The 18,742-nt window shown below is 42.7% G+C and overlaps 1 protein-coding gene across 6 annotated transcripts in view; it reads left to right on the plus strand.

Moving 5' to 3' along the window:
* Positions 1-18,742, plus strand: part of LOC126869022 (zeta-sarcoglycan) — a 216,573-nt gene that overhangs the window by 123,840 nt on the left and 73,991 nt on the right. For 4 of the 6 annotated variants that reach the window (XM_050625109.1, XM_050625111.1, XM_050625108.1 and 1 more), the window contains one exon: positions 13,151-13,209. The exons of 1 other annotated variant lie outside the window; for it this stretch is intronic. In XM_050625109.1, the coding sequence (XP_050481066.1) occupies positions 13,151-13,209 (59 nt within the window). Of the gene's footprint in view, positions 1-13,150; positions 13,210-18,742 lie in introns of those variants that run through there. One more of the 6 variants, XM_050625114.1, reaches the window with a different exon arrangement.

Here is an 18,742-nt window from a genome sequence, read left to right on the forward strand (position 1 = left end):
ATCCGAACATATCGAATCGCGAAAACGAGACATCGCAAACGAGTATTAATTTAAAAAAAAGACAAGTGTCAATTTGATCAAACATTTACTATTACGTACTCGCGTACAATATAAATAATCACAAATACAGAGGGTCGTGTGTGGATAATGATTAAGTACACGCCAAAATTTACGCAGTCCTTTGACACAAGCGGATCAGGTGTACCCTGTGTAGGGGCGCATCGAAGTCATTAAGTTTCGGTCATCGAGGTCGAACGTAAATTTCGAAATCACCGACCGGTTGTTTCAGTTAAAATTTATTACGGTTGCGGCTCGCGGAGCGTATATTTTCCTCAGTGGCGTGTACGATATTCGTGTCAGTGAACGAAGAAGCATCTGATCTCATGCCGAACGAACGGCCAGAACTTCGGAAGCATAATTGCTTTTCAACTGTTCGCATTAAGGTCTTGGTTTCTAACCATCCGTTTGCTACGTTAATGAAAAAGAACACGTGGCCACGCTCCACGGGCTTCCACGAGCGCGACTCTTTTTCTCTATTTTTTGTCTTCCTTACACCGTCTACTTTCCTCTTTCATTCTGATGTAAATTTAATTACCGCTAGATTCCTGGTTGAAATACGCAAGTCCTTATTAACGCGTCCCATTAATTCGCACAAGAAGCACCCGGAACGAGGGATCTCGACTTTGGAGATTCGTTTCAGAGCGCTCGCGTGACAATAGTCTCGAGAAGGTTCTTGGTTTTCGCGCTATCCTCCAATTAATATTGATCAATATATCAAAAAATTCCTGAAATTAGGATAGAAGGTAAAGAGTAAAAGATTTGTGGGCAGGAGTAAAGGACGCGGATTTTTGAATGAAGGATTCTTGCAAAGAACTCTATTAAGATCTCCTACAAGACGCATTTAAAATTCCCCTTTGCAAGGTGCTTAAATCTCTGACGATTAATTCTTCCTGGAAACACCGTGATCATCTCATAAAATGCGAATTTCCTCGATAAAATAATCTTTCGCGGAAGGACCATTAACTCGGGACAGCGGAAAGTCGAAGAAAACAATCCGCTGTATTATTTCGACGAGAAGGTTGGGTAAAGCCCTGGAGGTGGCTCAAGGGAATATCATTACCGATAAGAAATCTCGTTAAAACAGTGGGCTGAACATCTTAAAGAAGTCAATTTTCCGCATCGAGACGCCGGCAACGTGCGTACGGAATAATTTCCCTTACGACTGCCAGCGTTTCCATTCTCATTTCCTGTTTAGGGATCAAGGGAACCAAGCTGTTCTTGGTCACGAGTTTTCTCGTTATTTGTTTGCGTCCACCGAACAAGACAGAGCCAGTCCATGCCAAGAAACAACGGAATTACCTCGGTGTTTCCTCTCTCTCTCTCTCTCTCTCTCTCTCTCTTTCCTTCTCTCTTTCCCACTCCTTGCGTACAAGACACGACGAACCGAGCGATGGTAGAAATTCAAGTAACTCGACCGACGTGGTATTCGAACGGACAGAGAGAGGGGAAGGGCAACGCTAAACACGAAAAGGCCTTCGATAAGCAGTTCTCGAGTTGTTAATGCGAAACTGATCGAGGGAAACGACATTTTCAGGCCTTCACCGTTACAAGGAGACGCGGGTCGCCTGGCATTTTCCGGCGAGTTCACCCCATTAAACATTTTTGCTATCTCGCCGGAATCTGTTCGAGGGTAGACACGAGCAGAGGAACAGTGGAAGGTTGCCGGCGAGAGACAGAGTGGGGCACGGTATAAACGGTAAGCGAAGGGGTGAAAGGCGGTAGGGGTTGCTCGCTATCTAGACGTCGGCACCTGTTGCTTTTCCAGTTGGCTCTCGCTTCTCCGTTTCTCGCGTCGCTCCTCTTTACTTCTTTTTCTCTCTTTCGTTATTTTTCTATTCTTTGTTTCTACCAGTCTCCTCTATTTTCGCGCACTCGCTCTCCCTTTATGTTTTCATCTTCCTTTCTCTCCCCGACCTTGTTTGCCCCGATTCTTCCACGACGAGAGCTTCCGTGAGATTGAGACACACCACTCAGGACCACTTACGCCCTTATAGCCGCTGAAATAGTATATTTTCTATTACCTTCGTGAATATAGGAATACCCTAACCTACGAAGGAAACAGAATAGGCGCTGTGTTGTCGAAACTATCGTTTAATTGATTCCATTGAAGTTACTCAAACTCATGTTTCATCTACCGAAATTCAAGAATAGAATGGTCTGACCAATGAACATCATTATCTACTTAAACGCGTCTCTCACTGCGTTCACTCTTTCGCATTTTGTACTCCAATTTTTTTATCCACTTAGAACCGGAGAAACGATGAAACATAAATTACAGAGTGTTGCACGCGGAGTTGATGTTACGTACACAGCAATTTCGACAACCGCAGGATCGCGGTGAACGATGACGTGTACAAACGCGCGTCGTTAAAGGGTATAATCCGGCTCGCTCTTTGCGCTGGCTGGCGCAATAATCAGCTGAGGGGCTCAACATTGATATTACGTGTCCTATATTGCGGTATACGACACGCAGATAGTCCATTCAGTGGCACGACCCTCCAATACACGGGATCCCCGAATGTATTAGAGGAATACCATTGTGACGTGGCTTGATTATGAGGCTCGTAGCTTGCCCGCCTCTACATCCTCGATAGGTCCCGTCCCATCGTTGCCCTCCGTCCCCTCTACGGACCTGTACTACGAGAGAGGTCGTATTGCTCACAGACTCGACCACGAGCCATCCGGATATCACCGTCATTACCTCCATCATTACGTCGTAACGACAAAGGAATCGATAGACGTGCCGATCCTTAAAGGAAATGGACGCGTGTTACCGTGGCCGCAAATTCGTACAGCTATTATCGAAACTCGATCGTGCAAGTTTTTAAAGTCTACCTTGAAAGGGTGTTTGTGGTCGATAGAAAGCATAGAAGTCGGTGGTTGAATATTTAGGGGCGTGTTACCTATTTCGCGTGCATCATGCAAGATGAATCTTTATTAGAGACATAGGCTGTGGTTAACTTTTTAGTTATACCTTTTTGCTCTTTCCGTGAACCGTTGTTTTATGGTAAGCGTTGCAAGAGAAAAAAGGGAAGCTTTTTCAACGGAGGGAACGGAAAGACTGCTAGTAATACGTTGCGGATGTGTTTCGTGATCCTGCGTTGATTACGAATTCAGCGCGAAGTAGCCCGTGGGACCAATGACGTTGCGGTGAATCGTCGATTGTTACCCTTTAATAACCTGACCGTGTATGAAGAAGAAAGGATGAACACACGTGTATACACCATTATGGACTTTATTCATAAGCACAACTTTATTACTTCGGTTTACTTTTCTTCTCTTGCCTTCTTCTTTCAATTTAGTGTACCATAAGTATCGTTAAATTGGACGATAACTATGGTCGGTTCTGTTTCAACCAAGCCGTAATTTGGTACGCGACGTCGTTTGATATTAAAGCCCGTCAGAGTTTGTAAAGACGGAAAACGTTTCCTTGGTTGAAAATTCACGAGCGTGGCGTTACGCGGACGTAACAACGGCGTAATTCGGAATTTCAAATTTACGGTGAGTATAATCCCGAAAACAGGCCGGGCCACGCGGTGATTTGAAGCGGTTGTCGCGGCCATTTCGGTGCTTATACGCGGTGAATGAATTTTAGAGTACCAGCCGTCGGATAGATATACTGCCAGCTGGTATAATGGATAGCGTACATGGAACAGCACCGCGGCGAATCATCGATCATTGCCTTTTAATGGCTCAACCTATGCGCTACTTAAAAGGGATCGTGACACTCTATAGGGGATACGTCTAAGATAAATCGTCGTCACTGCCAGCTTAGAGTCAAGTGTGCTTTAGCCCTTTCCATCCTCGAGTACGTGTGCCCTTGCGTGTGAACGGCTGCATTATAGTTCGCTCTCGAGGAGCTCGGTTTACAAATACCTCGTCTCTCCTGTTCCATAAGCGTATTCTTGTATCTACGTCGAGCGTGATTTTTCAAGCAAAAATTGCTTAACGGTATCTGTAAAATTGTTCAGTTTCTTTTACATAGAAATTTGACGAAATTCTACGATGAACGAAAATCTGCTGAAATCCCCCGATATCTCATTCGTCGAATTAAACAGCATTCGTATCGCTGAAATAAAGGACTTGTCTCCGGTTAACTCCAGCCAAACCAAATCCTTCGATTGATCAATCGAACTCTACATCGGATAAAAATTCGCTAAATGTTACGGTCAATACTTCATACCTTCAAGTTGAAGCAAAGCACCAATCGCTTTCCAAACATAAGGTAAATGTTTCAACCTAAATAAAAAATCCATTTTTGGCAACCATTCTTATAAATTACCGATCGAGAAAATCCTCTGTGCGCTAAAGATCAAACACACTTGAAACTTACTTTGCTCGTTACCCGCAAGTAAAAAATCAGTCAACCAGCCTGTAATTCCTTTCACCAGGTCGAGTCATATCCTTGGATCGTATGTGCGGGAGCGATCCCAAGCTATCTAGTGCTTACAGACTATGCTCGGAGTGTGATGGTGAAAGAGTTCCAAGATCAGCACCATAGAAGAAGCGGCAAATTCTTTGGAACGGGACGACGAAGATCGAAACAAAGTGAAAGGATGCCGAGTGTTCGGCAACGCAGGAGAAGAGAAAGAGAGAGAGAGAGTGGATGCAAGCAACTCACAGTGATGTACAAAAGGGACAAAAGGCGGACTAGACGGAAAGAAGGAAGATCCCGCGGAGGAGATAACGGTGGCTGCCGAGCAAACGAGTTTCGCCGAGTTTGGACAAGAGTTTAACGGTTTAACGACGCTAGGTGGTTTCAGAGTCTCTGGCTCAAAGTAGCTGCGTCGTTATCTGATACCGACGAACCGACCTGACGGAAAAGTGTTGACCGAAAACCCTTCCCGCGATTTCGTCATGCTTTTACGCGATTCAACGCGCGCCAGACTTCTTCTCTAAGCTAAATACGCATCGAGCTCAAAATACATGGCGCTTATTAACAGAACCGCGTTACATTCCGTTCATAACACTGGAATTACTCGTTGAATGCTAGATCGGTTCATTTGCCGTACCTGGATCTTGTCAAAGTTCTTTGCGAACCACATGCCGAGGGAAACCTACCATCTTCTCCGCTTTGACGGATTATTTGAGGCGCGCTAAGCAGGATGTATCGTTGCTTTAAGCTGTTTGTTTGATATCTGATATACAACAGAGACATTGGACAAGTCAGTTGGAATTATTATAATTGACGGTGATTAGAGGATTTTGGATCTTCTTTAGAGGTTGTAGCTTTTATGGATATCGCGGAATTGTCGAAAGTAAAGCTTCCAGATGTAGTATTGATAAAAGATGATAAATGTTAATTTTGTAGCTGGCTACTGACATTGAGGATTTCATGTAAAATAGAGTTGATCGGTTTGACGTCTAAAACACTCGTGCCCGAACGTAGCAATCGTAGCAAGGCGAAGGCACAATTTATTCAACTCGTCAGTCAATAGCAGTCATAAGCTGAAAAGATGGAGCTCGATTATAAGATACGATCTACAGCCTATTGCAAAACTATTCGATACTCTTTCTTATTTCTCCGGATAATAAGAGGAGACAAGTTACAAAGTTAAGAAATTCCCGATACCAACTTCCCGTGGAAAATTCGAGATCTGTTTCCCCCTTGTAAGCGTGATGGAATTCGTTGCACGAGGAACCAGAGAGCTTTGGACTGGCTGGACTTTCGCGAGAAGTAAACGACACCGTGAGGCAGGGCTGGTAAAGCTACTGGGTCGAGCAGTTAGGGAAGGGAAGAACAGACAGAAGTTGCAGGAGAAGCAGGAGGAACGGCGTATTGTCGGCGAAGAGGAAGAGCAGTCACGAAGCGGCTATAAATACGTTGCGCCACCTGCACCTAACGTCCACCTACGTACAGACTAGACAGAACCGAATCATGTGCCTCGTTGCTCGAACAGACACGAAACAACGTGCCGGCTTGTCTTGCGTATTCGGCCTAGTTTTTACGCGAAATGCGCAATGCTATTTCTTCCCGACTACTCGCCCCTTACAACGAAGAAAGTCAAATCTAGTAGTCGGACTCAAAGAGAATTACTCGATCATCTCTTCGCCAGCATGAACAGGCGTTTAAACTTCATAGATGAACGTGGTCGTATCCTAAGTACGGTAGTGGCTGGCGGCCATACACAGTTCCTTTCAGGTCGAACCGCATTTCTAGAGCTCGACCTCGATAACGAACATTTAATATGATTTCCGGAATGTAAGGGCAGCACGTGTCTCGGATAATAAATTGCTCGATAATAGACGCTATCCGATAGAACTTATTAATTGTAAGACAAGTTTCGATCGTCCCCTAATCATCTCTCGTAATTTATCGTGTTAATTGTCCTTGTACAAGGAAGGGAACGAATATTTGCCTTTAAATCGAGAAGCACGCAATTACCGCGTATCCAAGGGATGAAATGTCTGGTGGAAAGGATTCTCGTGTCGCGTCGTGGACAAACAACTCGACAGCTACCAGGTATGGTTTATTTTATTCATTCTCGGGCTGAGCGTACAGACAGAGAATTGCACGATGGATATATCACCAGGGATATAAGGTTACTCGATGCCGCGAGCTAAAGCCAACGGTACACGCGATCTCGCCTGGTTCCGTTGAAAAGAATAACCGACGAACGAACGAACGAAAGAGAGAGTCAGAGAGGACCAACGCCGGTACGAGTGCTACGAAAGAAAAAAAGAGGAAAGAGGGGCGGGGGAAGAGAGGAAATTAAAAAGGACAAAAAGAAACGAAGGAGAGAGAACACGTAGAAAAGAAAGGCAGCGTTGAAAGGAGGAAAAAGAGGGAGAAAAGGATGGTGAGCCAAAGCGATGTTGGCAGTGCGATGTAAAAAAGTCGCGCCTCTTTTCCATCGCGACTTTTTTCATTCACGCATCACTTTTTAAACCCGATACCCTTGAGCGTAGATTTTTAAGCAAACAAATACCTATCGAATGTATCGCGGAGCGAACGGAAGGCAACGAAGGGGTCTAGGAACTGGAAAGTAAAGAGGGATGGTGGAGAAAATAAGAAGCATAAACTGCCGGCACACAGAGAGCAACAGGAAGAAGGGAACGGGGGAAGAGTGGAAGAGGATAGGAAGGTCTCGGTACGCGGTACAAGGGTAGTTTACTACGGGCGTGTTAATTAAACAAAAAGCCACCCCGTATACCAAGCTAATTAGAGTGGCTCTCCTACTAACGCGCGCGTTCTTCGCTTCAAAAATATTTTCCTGCTACTCCTCCTCTAGTGCAAAAGAGCAATCCTTTTCCTTCTTTCCGCGTATGAACACGTACCGTTGGATTTTCCTCGCATTTCCTTTACTTCTTTTTCCTTGCAGCTTCGTTTTTTCTTTCCTCCCTTTCTCTTTGCTTCTGTTCTCTTTCCTTCCTCTCTCATTTTTTTCCTTTTCTCTCATTTACTTTACCCCAGTACGTTATTCTTCCTCAACTCTAGGTCGCGCGTTCTTCGTTCATTGGTGCGTTCCGAGCATTCGGAACTCCATCGTGCGCGAGCAGACGTTTGACGCGTCCTTTTCTGCGATGTTTACCGCTTGCGACGGAATAATTTTTTCGCGCGACACACGGAAATATGATTATTTCGTCCATTATTCTTTCCTCGTACATTTTTACGCGATTATTTCGTAGAAGGTGAAAAAGCAGACGGCGGGTGTACCGTTAATGAGACTTCATAAGCGATTTTCGTTTCGTACGACAATAAACGCGGCCATTGTCGGATTTGTTTATACAATCGTTCCCGCGTGCAATGTATTTCTCTGGAACAAACAGTTTCCGTGCGAACGATCCGCTGTTGTGTTCGCCAACTTCTAACGAACACGGATATCCATACTCGAAAATACCGTCCTCCCAAGTCTTTTCACCCTCCATCATCCAGAGTCGATCGATCGTAATGAAAGATTCAACGAGCAGCAAATACCAATCGGGATGGACATCGAGCATGCACGTCGAAAATCACGATTTTCTCGCGAGGGAGAAGCACAACCGAGCGAGAAGATCAAACAACTCGTACATGGTAGCGCGTTTTATTCGAATCAAGCGGCCTGGTCTCACGCAATGACAGATTTAGGGCGAAAACGGACCAACCGCGATTAGGATTCGCTAACGCAGCCGCAAACAAACACTGTGGTCAGAACGATGGTGGATAGAGGAAAGGAAAGGGACAGAATTGAGATAGGGAGCGGTAGATGGAGAGAGAAAGGAAATGATGGAGAGAGAGAGAGAGAGAGAGAAAGTGAAATGGAGTGAACACGAGGGAACGGTTAACAGACAGCAAGGGACAGAACGTAAGAGAAAGAGCGAACAGAAGGACAGAGGCTTGAATGGAGAGAGAAACATCTGCGATCGGATTAGCGGTGAACAGTGGCGACACTTCCGGGTGATTAGGCTGATTCCGCATCCACTCTAAGCCTGCGCTTACAACCTTGCTGTTCGATGGACTACCAAAGCTCCGTCCGTACAATTCGCATTACCGCTTACCTCTGCTCTCTGACTACTTCCCTATTAAAATTCCCTGTTCTCTGTAGTTCTTTTCGAACTACCGGTTCCCTGGTATGCAAAGCAGCGTCGAGATTGGACGCTGATCGATCTTTGTCCATCGTGCAACGTTGAGGGGTCATGATAGATTAATGCTGTAAGGACTGCTTTGTCGAGGTAGAAGTGTAAAGGATGTGCTTTCGACGAAAATGAAGTGGAGATTTTTGTGGTAGGGTGAGGAAACGGTGTGCTGTTCTATTTTCATAGCTAGGGCTTGCTTTGTAGAATTTATCGATTATTTAATTGGCAAGGAAATAGATTTTTAATTTTGTGCACACCGAGAATATCTGTAACACGACCGACCAATAATTCCAGCAGACTTTCATATTAACATTTTTTTAAACTAAATGTTTTGTTTCGAAACAAACTATAGATATACATTTATTAGCCCGCGAAAATGATACGGGAAGCAATTTTCATAGAAGAGACAAGCATAGTACAAAAAGTTGATAGAATATTCGTAAAAGGTCTGGATTATACGATCTCGATATACCGTCTCGGTCGAACCTCACGTATTACTTGTCACTATCTAATCACTTTAAGGATACAATTATTTAACAATATTATTCGTTCTTGTACGAGCATATGTATTATTTATAAACAGTTCTACGAAATTTTTCTCATCGCGACGCCAAAAAGAAGCAAAATGTGAAACGTTGCACCGAACACGTCGCGTGACGTTAATTCTGGGCCAGTAGCGGCACGCGTCGCAAGTCGGTCACTCGTCCACTCAGGAATCCATTCAGAACGGGCGATAAATCGTCGACAAGAGCGACGTGATATGCGAACAAATTGAATTTCTCGTGCTCCTTTCAGGGAATCACCGAATTTCACCGCCCTGGACAATCGTCCTCTCGGAAAAGAAGAATTTACCGGAAGAAGACGCTGCTCGATGCATTCCGAGTGAAAATTGCCGTGCGCACAGCAGATACGGCAAACGAGGAGGATGCTGAAGGCGTCTGAAGTTGTTTAACTCGTGTCGTAGACCTCTATTCCTTGTAGCAGTTCCGTGTTTTCCCTTTTCTGACGCTCTTCTGTTTCGTCATCTAGTCTTTATATCCTTTTCTCCGCTGTAAGCGTGAGTTTTTGGAATAAAGTGTATTAGAGGGAGCAGTTTGTGATAAGATGTAAAATGGTATAAGAGAGACGTTATTATTATTATTGTTATTAATATTATTATTATTATTATTATTATTATTATAATATATGACCCTTTAGAATGCAATTCGGTTACAAGTCGTTTGTGAATAACAATGTTCTATTAATACTATACTTGCAGAAGGATTATGAACAAAAAGAGACTATCGAATCAGAAAATTTATTAAACATACAATTTATTGGCGTTTAATGCGATTAACGTAGTCAAAGTGATCAAAGGTTGTACGTTGAGTTCCTTGATGCAATGAACTATTGTGATTTCTATCGGATGACGTTGACATATCTAACTAAAAAGGGGGCAAGAATACAAATTATGATAGTTTCTTATTTATCAGTTTTATAAATTGAAGGAGATCGCAGAATGAGGAAAATTAATGAAGGTTTCTTATTGTACCTTAAAATGTTCATTAACAAATTGAGCAATCGTTCCTTTACCAAAGTAAGGATTATAAATTATCGTGGATAAAAATTAGTTGAAAGAAGCTCGTTATCCATATATCTTATATGTTAATCTCGCATTAACCTTATTTCAAAATTGATGCCTTCGTAAGTTACCAAACTCTTCCAAGAGTTCATCCACGATGCCGTAAGCTTTATTTCAAAATTAAACGCGTCCTATCAGAGATATATTTTGGTGACTTCCTAATTGTTCTTCTTAGTTCGCTTCGTCGCCCGCCTACGCATAGAGTCGAATCTCTTGTTCTTCCTCATTCTCGCGTCGAGTTTCTTCCTAGACGCATGTTCCTCTCTTCCTGAAGGAACGGTTGACAGTGTTTCTTGTGCCAAGAGGTAGTCGATCGTGCTAGATCGCCACGGCTCGTGTACAATTGCGCGAAAGTCGCCGATGAATAGAGGGAGTACGCTTAAAATTCGAGTGAAATAGTCAAGGGGAGGAAAATAATGGTGAGTCGCGTGAACAACAGTGTATCACTGGAAGAACGTGAATTATTCGCTTCATATGAATGGCCTGGGAGCAAAACACCTGCAGAATGAAAGGTGGAACGTCGGGTGGGAAGGTGAGCGTTTTCGTTGTAATACAACGCGATATTATAAAATTGAAAGAAAATTAGACAATTTGATCAAATATAAATATTTGGATTCAGTGTTCCTCGTTTTCTTTGAAATATTTTCCTTCGAAGAAAAAAGTATCCTGTACATCACGCCACTCCAGATACAGACATACACATGCCTACATATGTCCAATACATTCAAGCATCACCTATTCCTAAAATATCCGAAGGAGCTGTCGATATAAGTTCCTTGTCTTCTTAAATCGCGAAAGACCATTGTGTCCACTTTCTTTCTTCTCTCTCAGAACGTGACCACGAACTCGCTTTAGATACAATGGAGAACAGTCGGGGAACGGGACCTACACGCGGTGCACATCTGCCAATTAGCGAAAGATTGAACTTGTAATAACGACGCGGCGTAACTACCAACGTGAACAATCCTTTAATAATACCCGCGCCCGCTATTCAATTTCCGTCTGAATCGAAACAATTATTATTGTCAGTGGTGCGATATCGCGTGAACGGCCCGGCGGCCCGTGCTCGCCTTTTGCCATCACCATTGTGCTCACGCGTATATTTCCATAACGATTAATACTGTCGGCGTTACACGCGATTCCGTATCGTCGCCGCAATTTCAAAAACATCGCAGCTCGCACCGATTTTGCTGTTCCGATTTTGCTTTTCCGATGTTGCTGTTCCGATTTAGTTATCTCGAATTCTGCTAGGTAACTCGGTCGTACGAATGACGAAGGGACGATGACGAGACCGATCGAAATTCAGAGAGGGTACAAAAATAGGACGAAAAGAAGAAAGTTCTTCTCGCAAGTTGACGGCTAATTGCCGCCATTTTCAGGCGACGTAAATTTCATCGGTACACGGAGGAAGAGGGAAAGGACGAGTTGCACCGGCTCGTGTCGTGAGTCGACTAATCGCTTCCGAGATAATTGTATCATTCTGCTAATAACTGGTGGCACGGTGCAAGCCCCGTCGATCGCCGATATAATTGCATCGTCGATAACGCGCGCGCGCCTTGCTGTTTGCTCTCCGTACAAACGTCGAATCGTGCCGCTCTAACGAAGAAATTTACGACGGGAATCGGCTCGATGGAAACCTATTAGCTATCTCCATCTGCGAATACGAGTTCGGTATTACTCTCTTTGATATTCGTTTTCTCGTTTCCTCAATTTCTTTTTTCTTTCCTTCTCCTTTACCCGTTATTCTTTCTTTTTCTCAGTTTTCACCTTTTAATCGATATAAATTCTCGTTGGCTCCCCGTTTATCCTGCGTTCTCTTGGATTTCATTTGTTGCCACGATCGAGCGCGATTCGAAACGCACGATGCTGCTCAAGATACGAAACGTTAACTATAAATTCGATATTCAGCAGAATATTGGTTTGGAAATACGAGTCCACGGACCATGATTCGGAAATTTATATCGTCTGTCTTCTTTAGTAGCTTTATTGCCGGCCGATGGCGTCAACGACGGTGGGAAACGATTTATCGCGCGATTTCCGCCGGTCGCTCGACCTCGCCGCGCAGGGTATAGCTTGAGCCGCTTCGGCGAATATTATTTCGCGTACATCGAAATGAGAGTTGTACACGCCGCGACCGAATTGTGACGCAATTCTGACGAAATTAAACCGGCGTCGCGACAACGAGACTAGGTCACCTCGTGACGACACCGTCGTGATGCATTGGTAATGAGTGATTCTATTGCGGGTATCGTTGAATACTGAAAAACTAGACGTTTTGTGAGTTAATGGCCGATGCTGTTTAGAAGAAGTCTCGGTTTATTAGGAAGAACATCTATGATTCATGAAGTAATTAGTCTAGTTAAGTTATTAATGATTATGTTCGATTTATCCATATTTCATATCTGACAGGGTGTTACAGTAGCGATAAATAACGGTGACTTAAGTACCAACTAAGTAAATCGTAGGACAGGGAGTTAATGATGAATAATGTTATTCAAATCTCCATTAGTTATATAGTCAGCTGTATATACGTTAAGGTACGCAGAACAATATACATCAATGATCAAAAAGGCTCAGTTGACAGAGAAATAGTACACCGTCCGGAAAGTTCTAATTCAACAAGTAGAATACGATCGTCCTAGTCAGACATTGAGAAAGAGCGGTTACTCGACGCTCGCCGCGAACTTGTCTACTCTTGAATTAGCGGTACTTACACAAATATTCTTTTATATCACCGTTCTAACTTCCTTGATCACACCTCGACGTTTTACCATTTTCACAAATATTAAAAATCTACGAAACGTTATCGCGACTTTATGATTATTTTTCCTATAAGTTAACGCGTGTTTTGATCGTGCTAAGTGACGATCAGAAAAGCAGGCTGTTTCTAACAAGTGTCTTTTTGATTTTCAGACCGGTAACAGTTACAAATCGCCCGAGGAGTCGCCGCATTCGGAGCACAGCAGATTGAGGTGAGTGGCAGTGCCTTTTACGCCATGCTTCCGGCAGTTTAATTACGTTTCACGACGCCGCCGCCGCGCTTCAAAGAGACAGACCCCGTGTAAACCGAAACGCGTTGAAATTCCGCGCGAAGTATTAGCGGTCTCTTAATCCGCGTATTACTCCACGCGCGATAAAGCCAACGGCGAATTCGAATTCTCGCGCTCATGAATCCGTCGTCTATGGCCAATTACGCAACGAACAATATGGCCACGGTCGGTGTTAAGCCATGAAATTGGCCTCTTTTACGAAGAATCCATTGCGCCATTCTTTTTCAAACAATGTACGACACATCGATTCGAGTTCTTGCGGTTTCAATCGTGTTAAGTATTCCTAACATAGGAATCAATGCATTTTAGGAAACAAGGATTAGTTTACATTGTCGTCGCCGGGAGAAGCATTGGAATTGGGTCTTTTCGTTTCAGAGTTACGTTAATAGAACGTTCTATTTGCGCGTCCTTTTTAATCAACATACATTCTTGAATTTTATTGCATTAATGTCACGCTTACGAAAGGAAATTTCACGAATCCGTTCAACGTTTCTTTTGCTTCCATATAGATTCTACAAATTTATAAAATCTACAGATATTTCTACAGATTATCTGTCACTGATACGTGGTAAACTATATTTTTGAAATTATAGAAATTCTTCTTATACTTTCGAATTTGTGCAATGGGTCCCTGTAATACGTCTATTGTTGTAGTAGATTTTTCTAACTTGACGAAACTTTTACACATTGTTTCGTTGCTCGAACCTTAGTGGATTATCTAGACAATAGAGCTTTTCCCGTGTTTCTTGCTTGTAATATTAATCTCTCGTTATCGGTAGAATGTGGATAAATTTAACATATGGAACTAGTATTTTAATTACCATGCTAAATCACTAGATAACTTAATTGGTCAAAGTTGCCCTTATATTCATATTTCGCTTCGTTATTAATTCGATTTTTGTTCATCCAAATCATGCAATTTGTTCCTTTCTATTTCTAGTCTCCATAGTTTTGAAAATTAAAAGTAGATATCATTTTCTTATCACCGTGTGAAACGCAGCGAAAGATCCAGCATTGAGAAACAAGTATAAAAGACAGTGAAATATAGAAGACGAGGGTCGACTGCGTTATTTAAGATCAGATTTCACGCGGAAGAGGTGTCCCATAAAGATGAGAGGATAGAAAAAATATCATCGCTCTCGCATTTCACGTAAATAGTGAGAGGATTTGGAGCAAGGGAATCTTATTCGCTATGGCTTCGATATCGGATTCTCTTGATGGCCGAGTTTATTTTCCTCTCATAACCGTACTTCCGGAGCCATCTTTTAAGTATTATGTCAGCTCAACGACACTACTATATCACTCCACATCAGGGGCCTATGTCTTATATCGATCATTAAATTACAAAACTATTTAATCAGCTACGATTGGTCCACGATGAGATTTTAAATCTTAGAAAGTTGCAACATTAACGAATCGAAAGTCTGTCTTTTTAACTTCAGGATATTACGACGAAGTATCGAACGTCTTCATTTTTCTCGTGTTTGCCATAGCTATTTCTGGAGATTGGTATCAGCTTGTTATTTATACTTTTGAGTCATTTTATAAGATGAAAGTGGAAAGATGAAAACTATTCTGATAACAAAATATCAGGACTAGTAGACTAAAGTATGTCTCTATCGATCTTTATAAAAATCTAAGGCATATTTCTACTTATTTTCGTGAGTAGGGCATTCAGTTTTTTATATTCGTATTCGGTATACAAAAATTTGTCACGGTTTACGTGTGGCAAGGTTAGTGATTCGTTTTAAAAACATCATTCAATTTTCCAATCAAAATTTGCCATAAATCACATCAAAGAACGAAGGGAAGACTATTACAATCTCCGTTGTAATCTATATTCTCATGGCAGCAGTTTCATTGCGTCGCCAGGCGCCATTATTTCCACGGTGATTGCAATACTTTTAATAGGGAATCGTGGGTTTCGTGTCGGTGGCGATGTAACTGCGGCGAAAGGGCGAGCGGACGGGAACGATTATCTTTCATTACACCTGCGATTCCCAGGTGCAATGTGTTCCAATTAATCACAACGTGCGGTTCAAGTCGGCGCTCGGTCCCGGGGACGTAAAGGGGAAAGATAGGTGGTGAAACGTGGTCAGGCGTGCCACGAGACAGCGGAAGTTACGCGAGACCCGAACATCACGGATCGGGGACTGAAATTCGCGAGAAAAATAAATCGTGATTCGATGGTTATGTCGCACACGACTCTAATTATCGATTTAGTCAGGGCCGATTATATGTTTCAAAACATACACGTTTGTACTGCGTGAACGAGTACATGTGTATAAATTAATTCGAGAAAGGTAGAAAACTAGTTGCTTTTCTTATTTTCAGTTTTCAAATTGGGAATAATAATTGTTTGAAACAGCATCCCTAAGAAAATCCGAGTCAAAAATTGTTGGATATCGCCAGAAGCAGACAACTGATATATTTGAGATGGAATAGATAGATGACATGTTCTGTATGTCAGAGATAGCAGATGCGAGTTCGAAGTGATGAAATCGGGTAAATAAATGACTACCTCTATACTTTCCCTTCGGCTAATCCAGTAGGAGAAGTGATGGGACCACGGAAAATATTTATGGATATATTATGTATGTTATACAGAACTTTTCGAAATTTCATTAGCACTGTAATGAAACACAACTGTTACATTTATATTGGTAAGACTCGCAGCTAATCTGGATGTACATCTCAAAGTTACAAATTATTTGGTGCAAACACACGTACATATTGAAATTAATGTGCAGCTTATTAGTAATAATGAATAATTAACGATCTAATTATCTAATAATTAATTGTCCATATTAATGAGCAATTTTACCAACGTAATCATTACCATATTAAGAAAATTTGAAAATGTTTCGTACGAAACCCATGGTACACCTATCCATGAAAAGTTTATACAAGCGTTGAAATATTTTCGTAAATCAGTGTATATCTCTTTATTATTTCGAATATTATTTTTAATATTCCATACTACCTTTCATCTCTAGAAAGTTCGTAACAGTTATACCTACTCGGCAAGGTTTTCGTGCACTTCTAAAACTTATCCTCGACGAAAATCAAAAGTCAACGAAAGATAACGTATTGCGAGAGCAGAAGTTTGAAATCGAGTAGGATCAAGGGTCGAAGGGGCATCGAGAACTGGGTAAAACATCGCGCTCCTTCTTCCCTTCGCCTCTCGTCCACCACGTCGTCGTCCGTGTGATAAATGGCGGAACGGAAAAAAAATGTTACGAGACCGTGCAATTCTTTCTCTGTTCCTCCGTTTCTGTCGCGGTTTTTTCCCTTTTAACGCTTCTTCGCCCAGCGACGTATAATTTTTCGCGTCACTCGCAAATAAATACCGCGATCCATCACCATTATCATTGAGCCTGCACCACGTGAACGTACACGCTCTTATTCGACTCGTTAACGTTTTCGCGAAACTACCTCGAGATTCAGGAAACTAATTCTGTGCCAGAAACGTTCAGAAGTTCGCCTTAGTCGAAAATCTGATTTGGTTTATGCGCTACATTATTTGGCAGAGGATTCGAATCGCTTCGGTTATCGTATGTCAAAGCGATGCACCTTGACGGAGAGAGCCACCTTAGGAGATCGATTTCGGTAATACTTAATTATCAAAAACGGAAGCTGTATCTTGGTAATCTTCTTGGAATCTAGCTCGTCTGACCTCTCGCGTTTAACCTCTGCTGTAAGAATTTTATTAATAGAAGATAAATCGCTTTTCAAACTACAGACTTAATTTAAAAGCAATAAATTTACGAGAGTACGTATCCCCGGAAATAACTTCTTCAAAGACAAACTAACAACCTTCATAATCGATTCATACCATCTTTGATCCCTGCTGATCCCTTGTAATTTTTCTGGTGGAGAATAACACTGGTCGTTTGTATTCAGAATGCGGTTTCGTAGATTCACTTTTTATCACGCGGGTTTATTATAAAAGTAATAATTTACGGAGGACTCGTGGCTTTTAAAATAGCTTCTAAGAACATGAACCAATAACCTTTATAATGTATTCACTTCACCTTTGATCTCTGTCTCTGCTGGAAGTTTTCTCATAGAAGATAATAATAGCTAGTTTTTATTGCCAATTTACAGAGAAACCAGTTATCCTTCCCTATCGATTCGTCGTTATGTAAGTCGATCGTGTCCATACATAAAAATCCAGATCAAAAATAATTCTTTTTTAACTACGAATCGCGTCGACCACGAATCGTAGACGCGTCAAATTCGGAGCTAGATGCGTAGACGTGGCGCAATCGGTATTTCCAATGGAATTCTCGTCGCGTCGTGTCGTTCGTTCCTCCAAAATCATTCTGCAACACGTACGTGCGCGCGCACGTATATCACATACCTGTAAAACGCATAACACGTTCAAGAACGTGCGCAACAAGCTCTCGCGACACGCTCGTCCCACCAATCCGTACTGGAACGAGATGGCTTTTCTTTTCGTTGGTCTGAAAACGAACTTGGCAAATGACTGGCGGTAGACACGCGGACTAAATGACTGGCAGACGCAGGCACTCCATCTTCCTGTTCCGCCAGCACGTTGTTGGAACGAGCACCTCGCAGCTGCATTCGAGCCGCTTAAGCGCTCGTATGCCATACCCGACAACCGATTAATTATGAACATGCGATTAGGCATAGTGTTTGGAAACAGGTAGCGCGTGTGTTATCTCGACGCTAGAACGAACATTCGTTTCTCGTTGTCGCGTATTCCCACGGAAAGACGGTGTACGCGCGCACTCCTAGACGCGGCGAGACGAGCATTTTCTCCAATGGTAGGTTGGCGCACGTAATTGGCTCTGGCAGCCGCGAACTTTTAATTGGCTCCGCGAGCCAGTTTTCGAGGCCGCGCGCCGACCCGGTCTCGTCAGTCCGATGGTTTGTCACTCTCGTTCGGCTGGAAATCACCGTGAAACATCATCGCCGATCAGCGAGATTCGAACGTGGCGCAAACGGAATGTAGTAGCAGCGGAATGCTCGTTGACGAATTACTACGACGTGAAGAGAAACGTGTAAAAGGAGGGATTTGTTTTGTTTTTGGCGCTGCATCGATAGCTATATGGAAAGGATAGTAGTTAATGCGGAATTATTAATAGCAACGCAACGACATAATGCCGCGAAAATTTTCGAATATTATTTGTTGGATTAGCGGATTATCAGGGATCTGTGACAGAACGAATAAAGCAATTATTTCGAGCTTATCGATCGTGGCCTGCTGCGATGGTGGTTGTGCAATAGTGCCGCCGTTTACTGCAATCGTTTCGGACAGCCTGACGTCTTCTCCCGTTTTTGTTTGACTTCTTTTTTATTTTAAATCTCGTTAGGAAAGCAATACTTTTTCGCCTGATCCGAAAGTGTCCGCCGCGGGATTAACGAATTTCACGGGGTGAGCCGGCTCTTGGCGACGATGAAAAACGATTTTCTTGATCCTTAGATACAG

The sequence above is a fragment of the Bombus huntii genome, chromosome 8, assembly GCF_024542735.1.
Source record: "Bombus huntii isolate Logan2020A chromosome 8, iyBomHunt1.1, whole genome shotgun sequence".
Lineage (NCBI taxonomy): Eukaryota > Metazoa > Arthropoda > Insecta > Hymenoptera > Apidae > Bombus > Bombus huntii.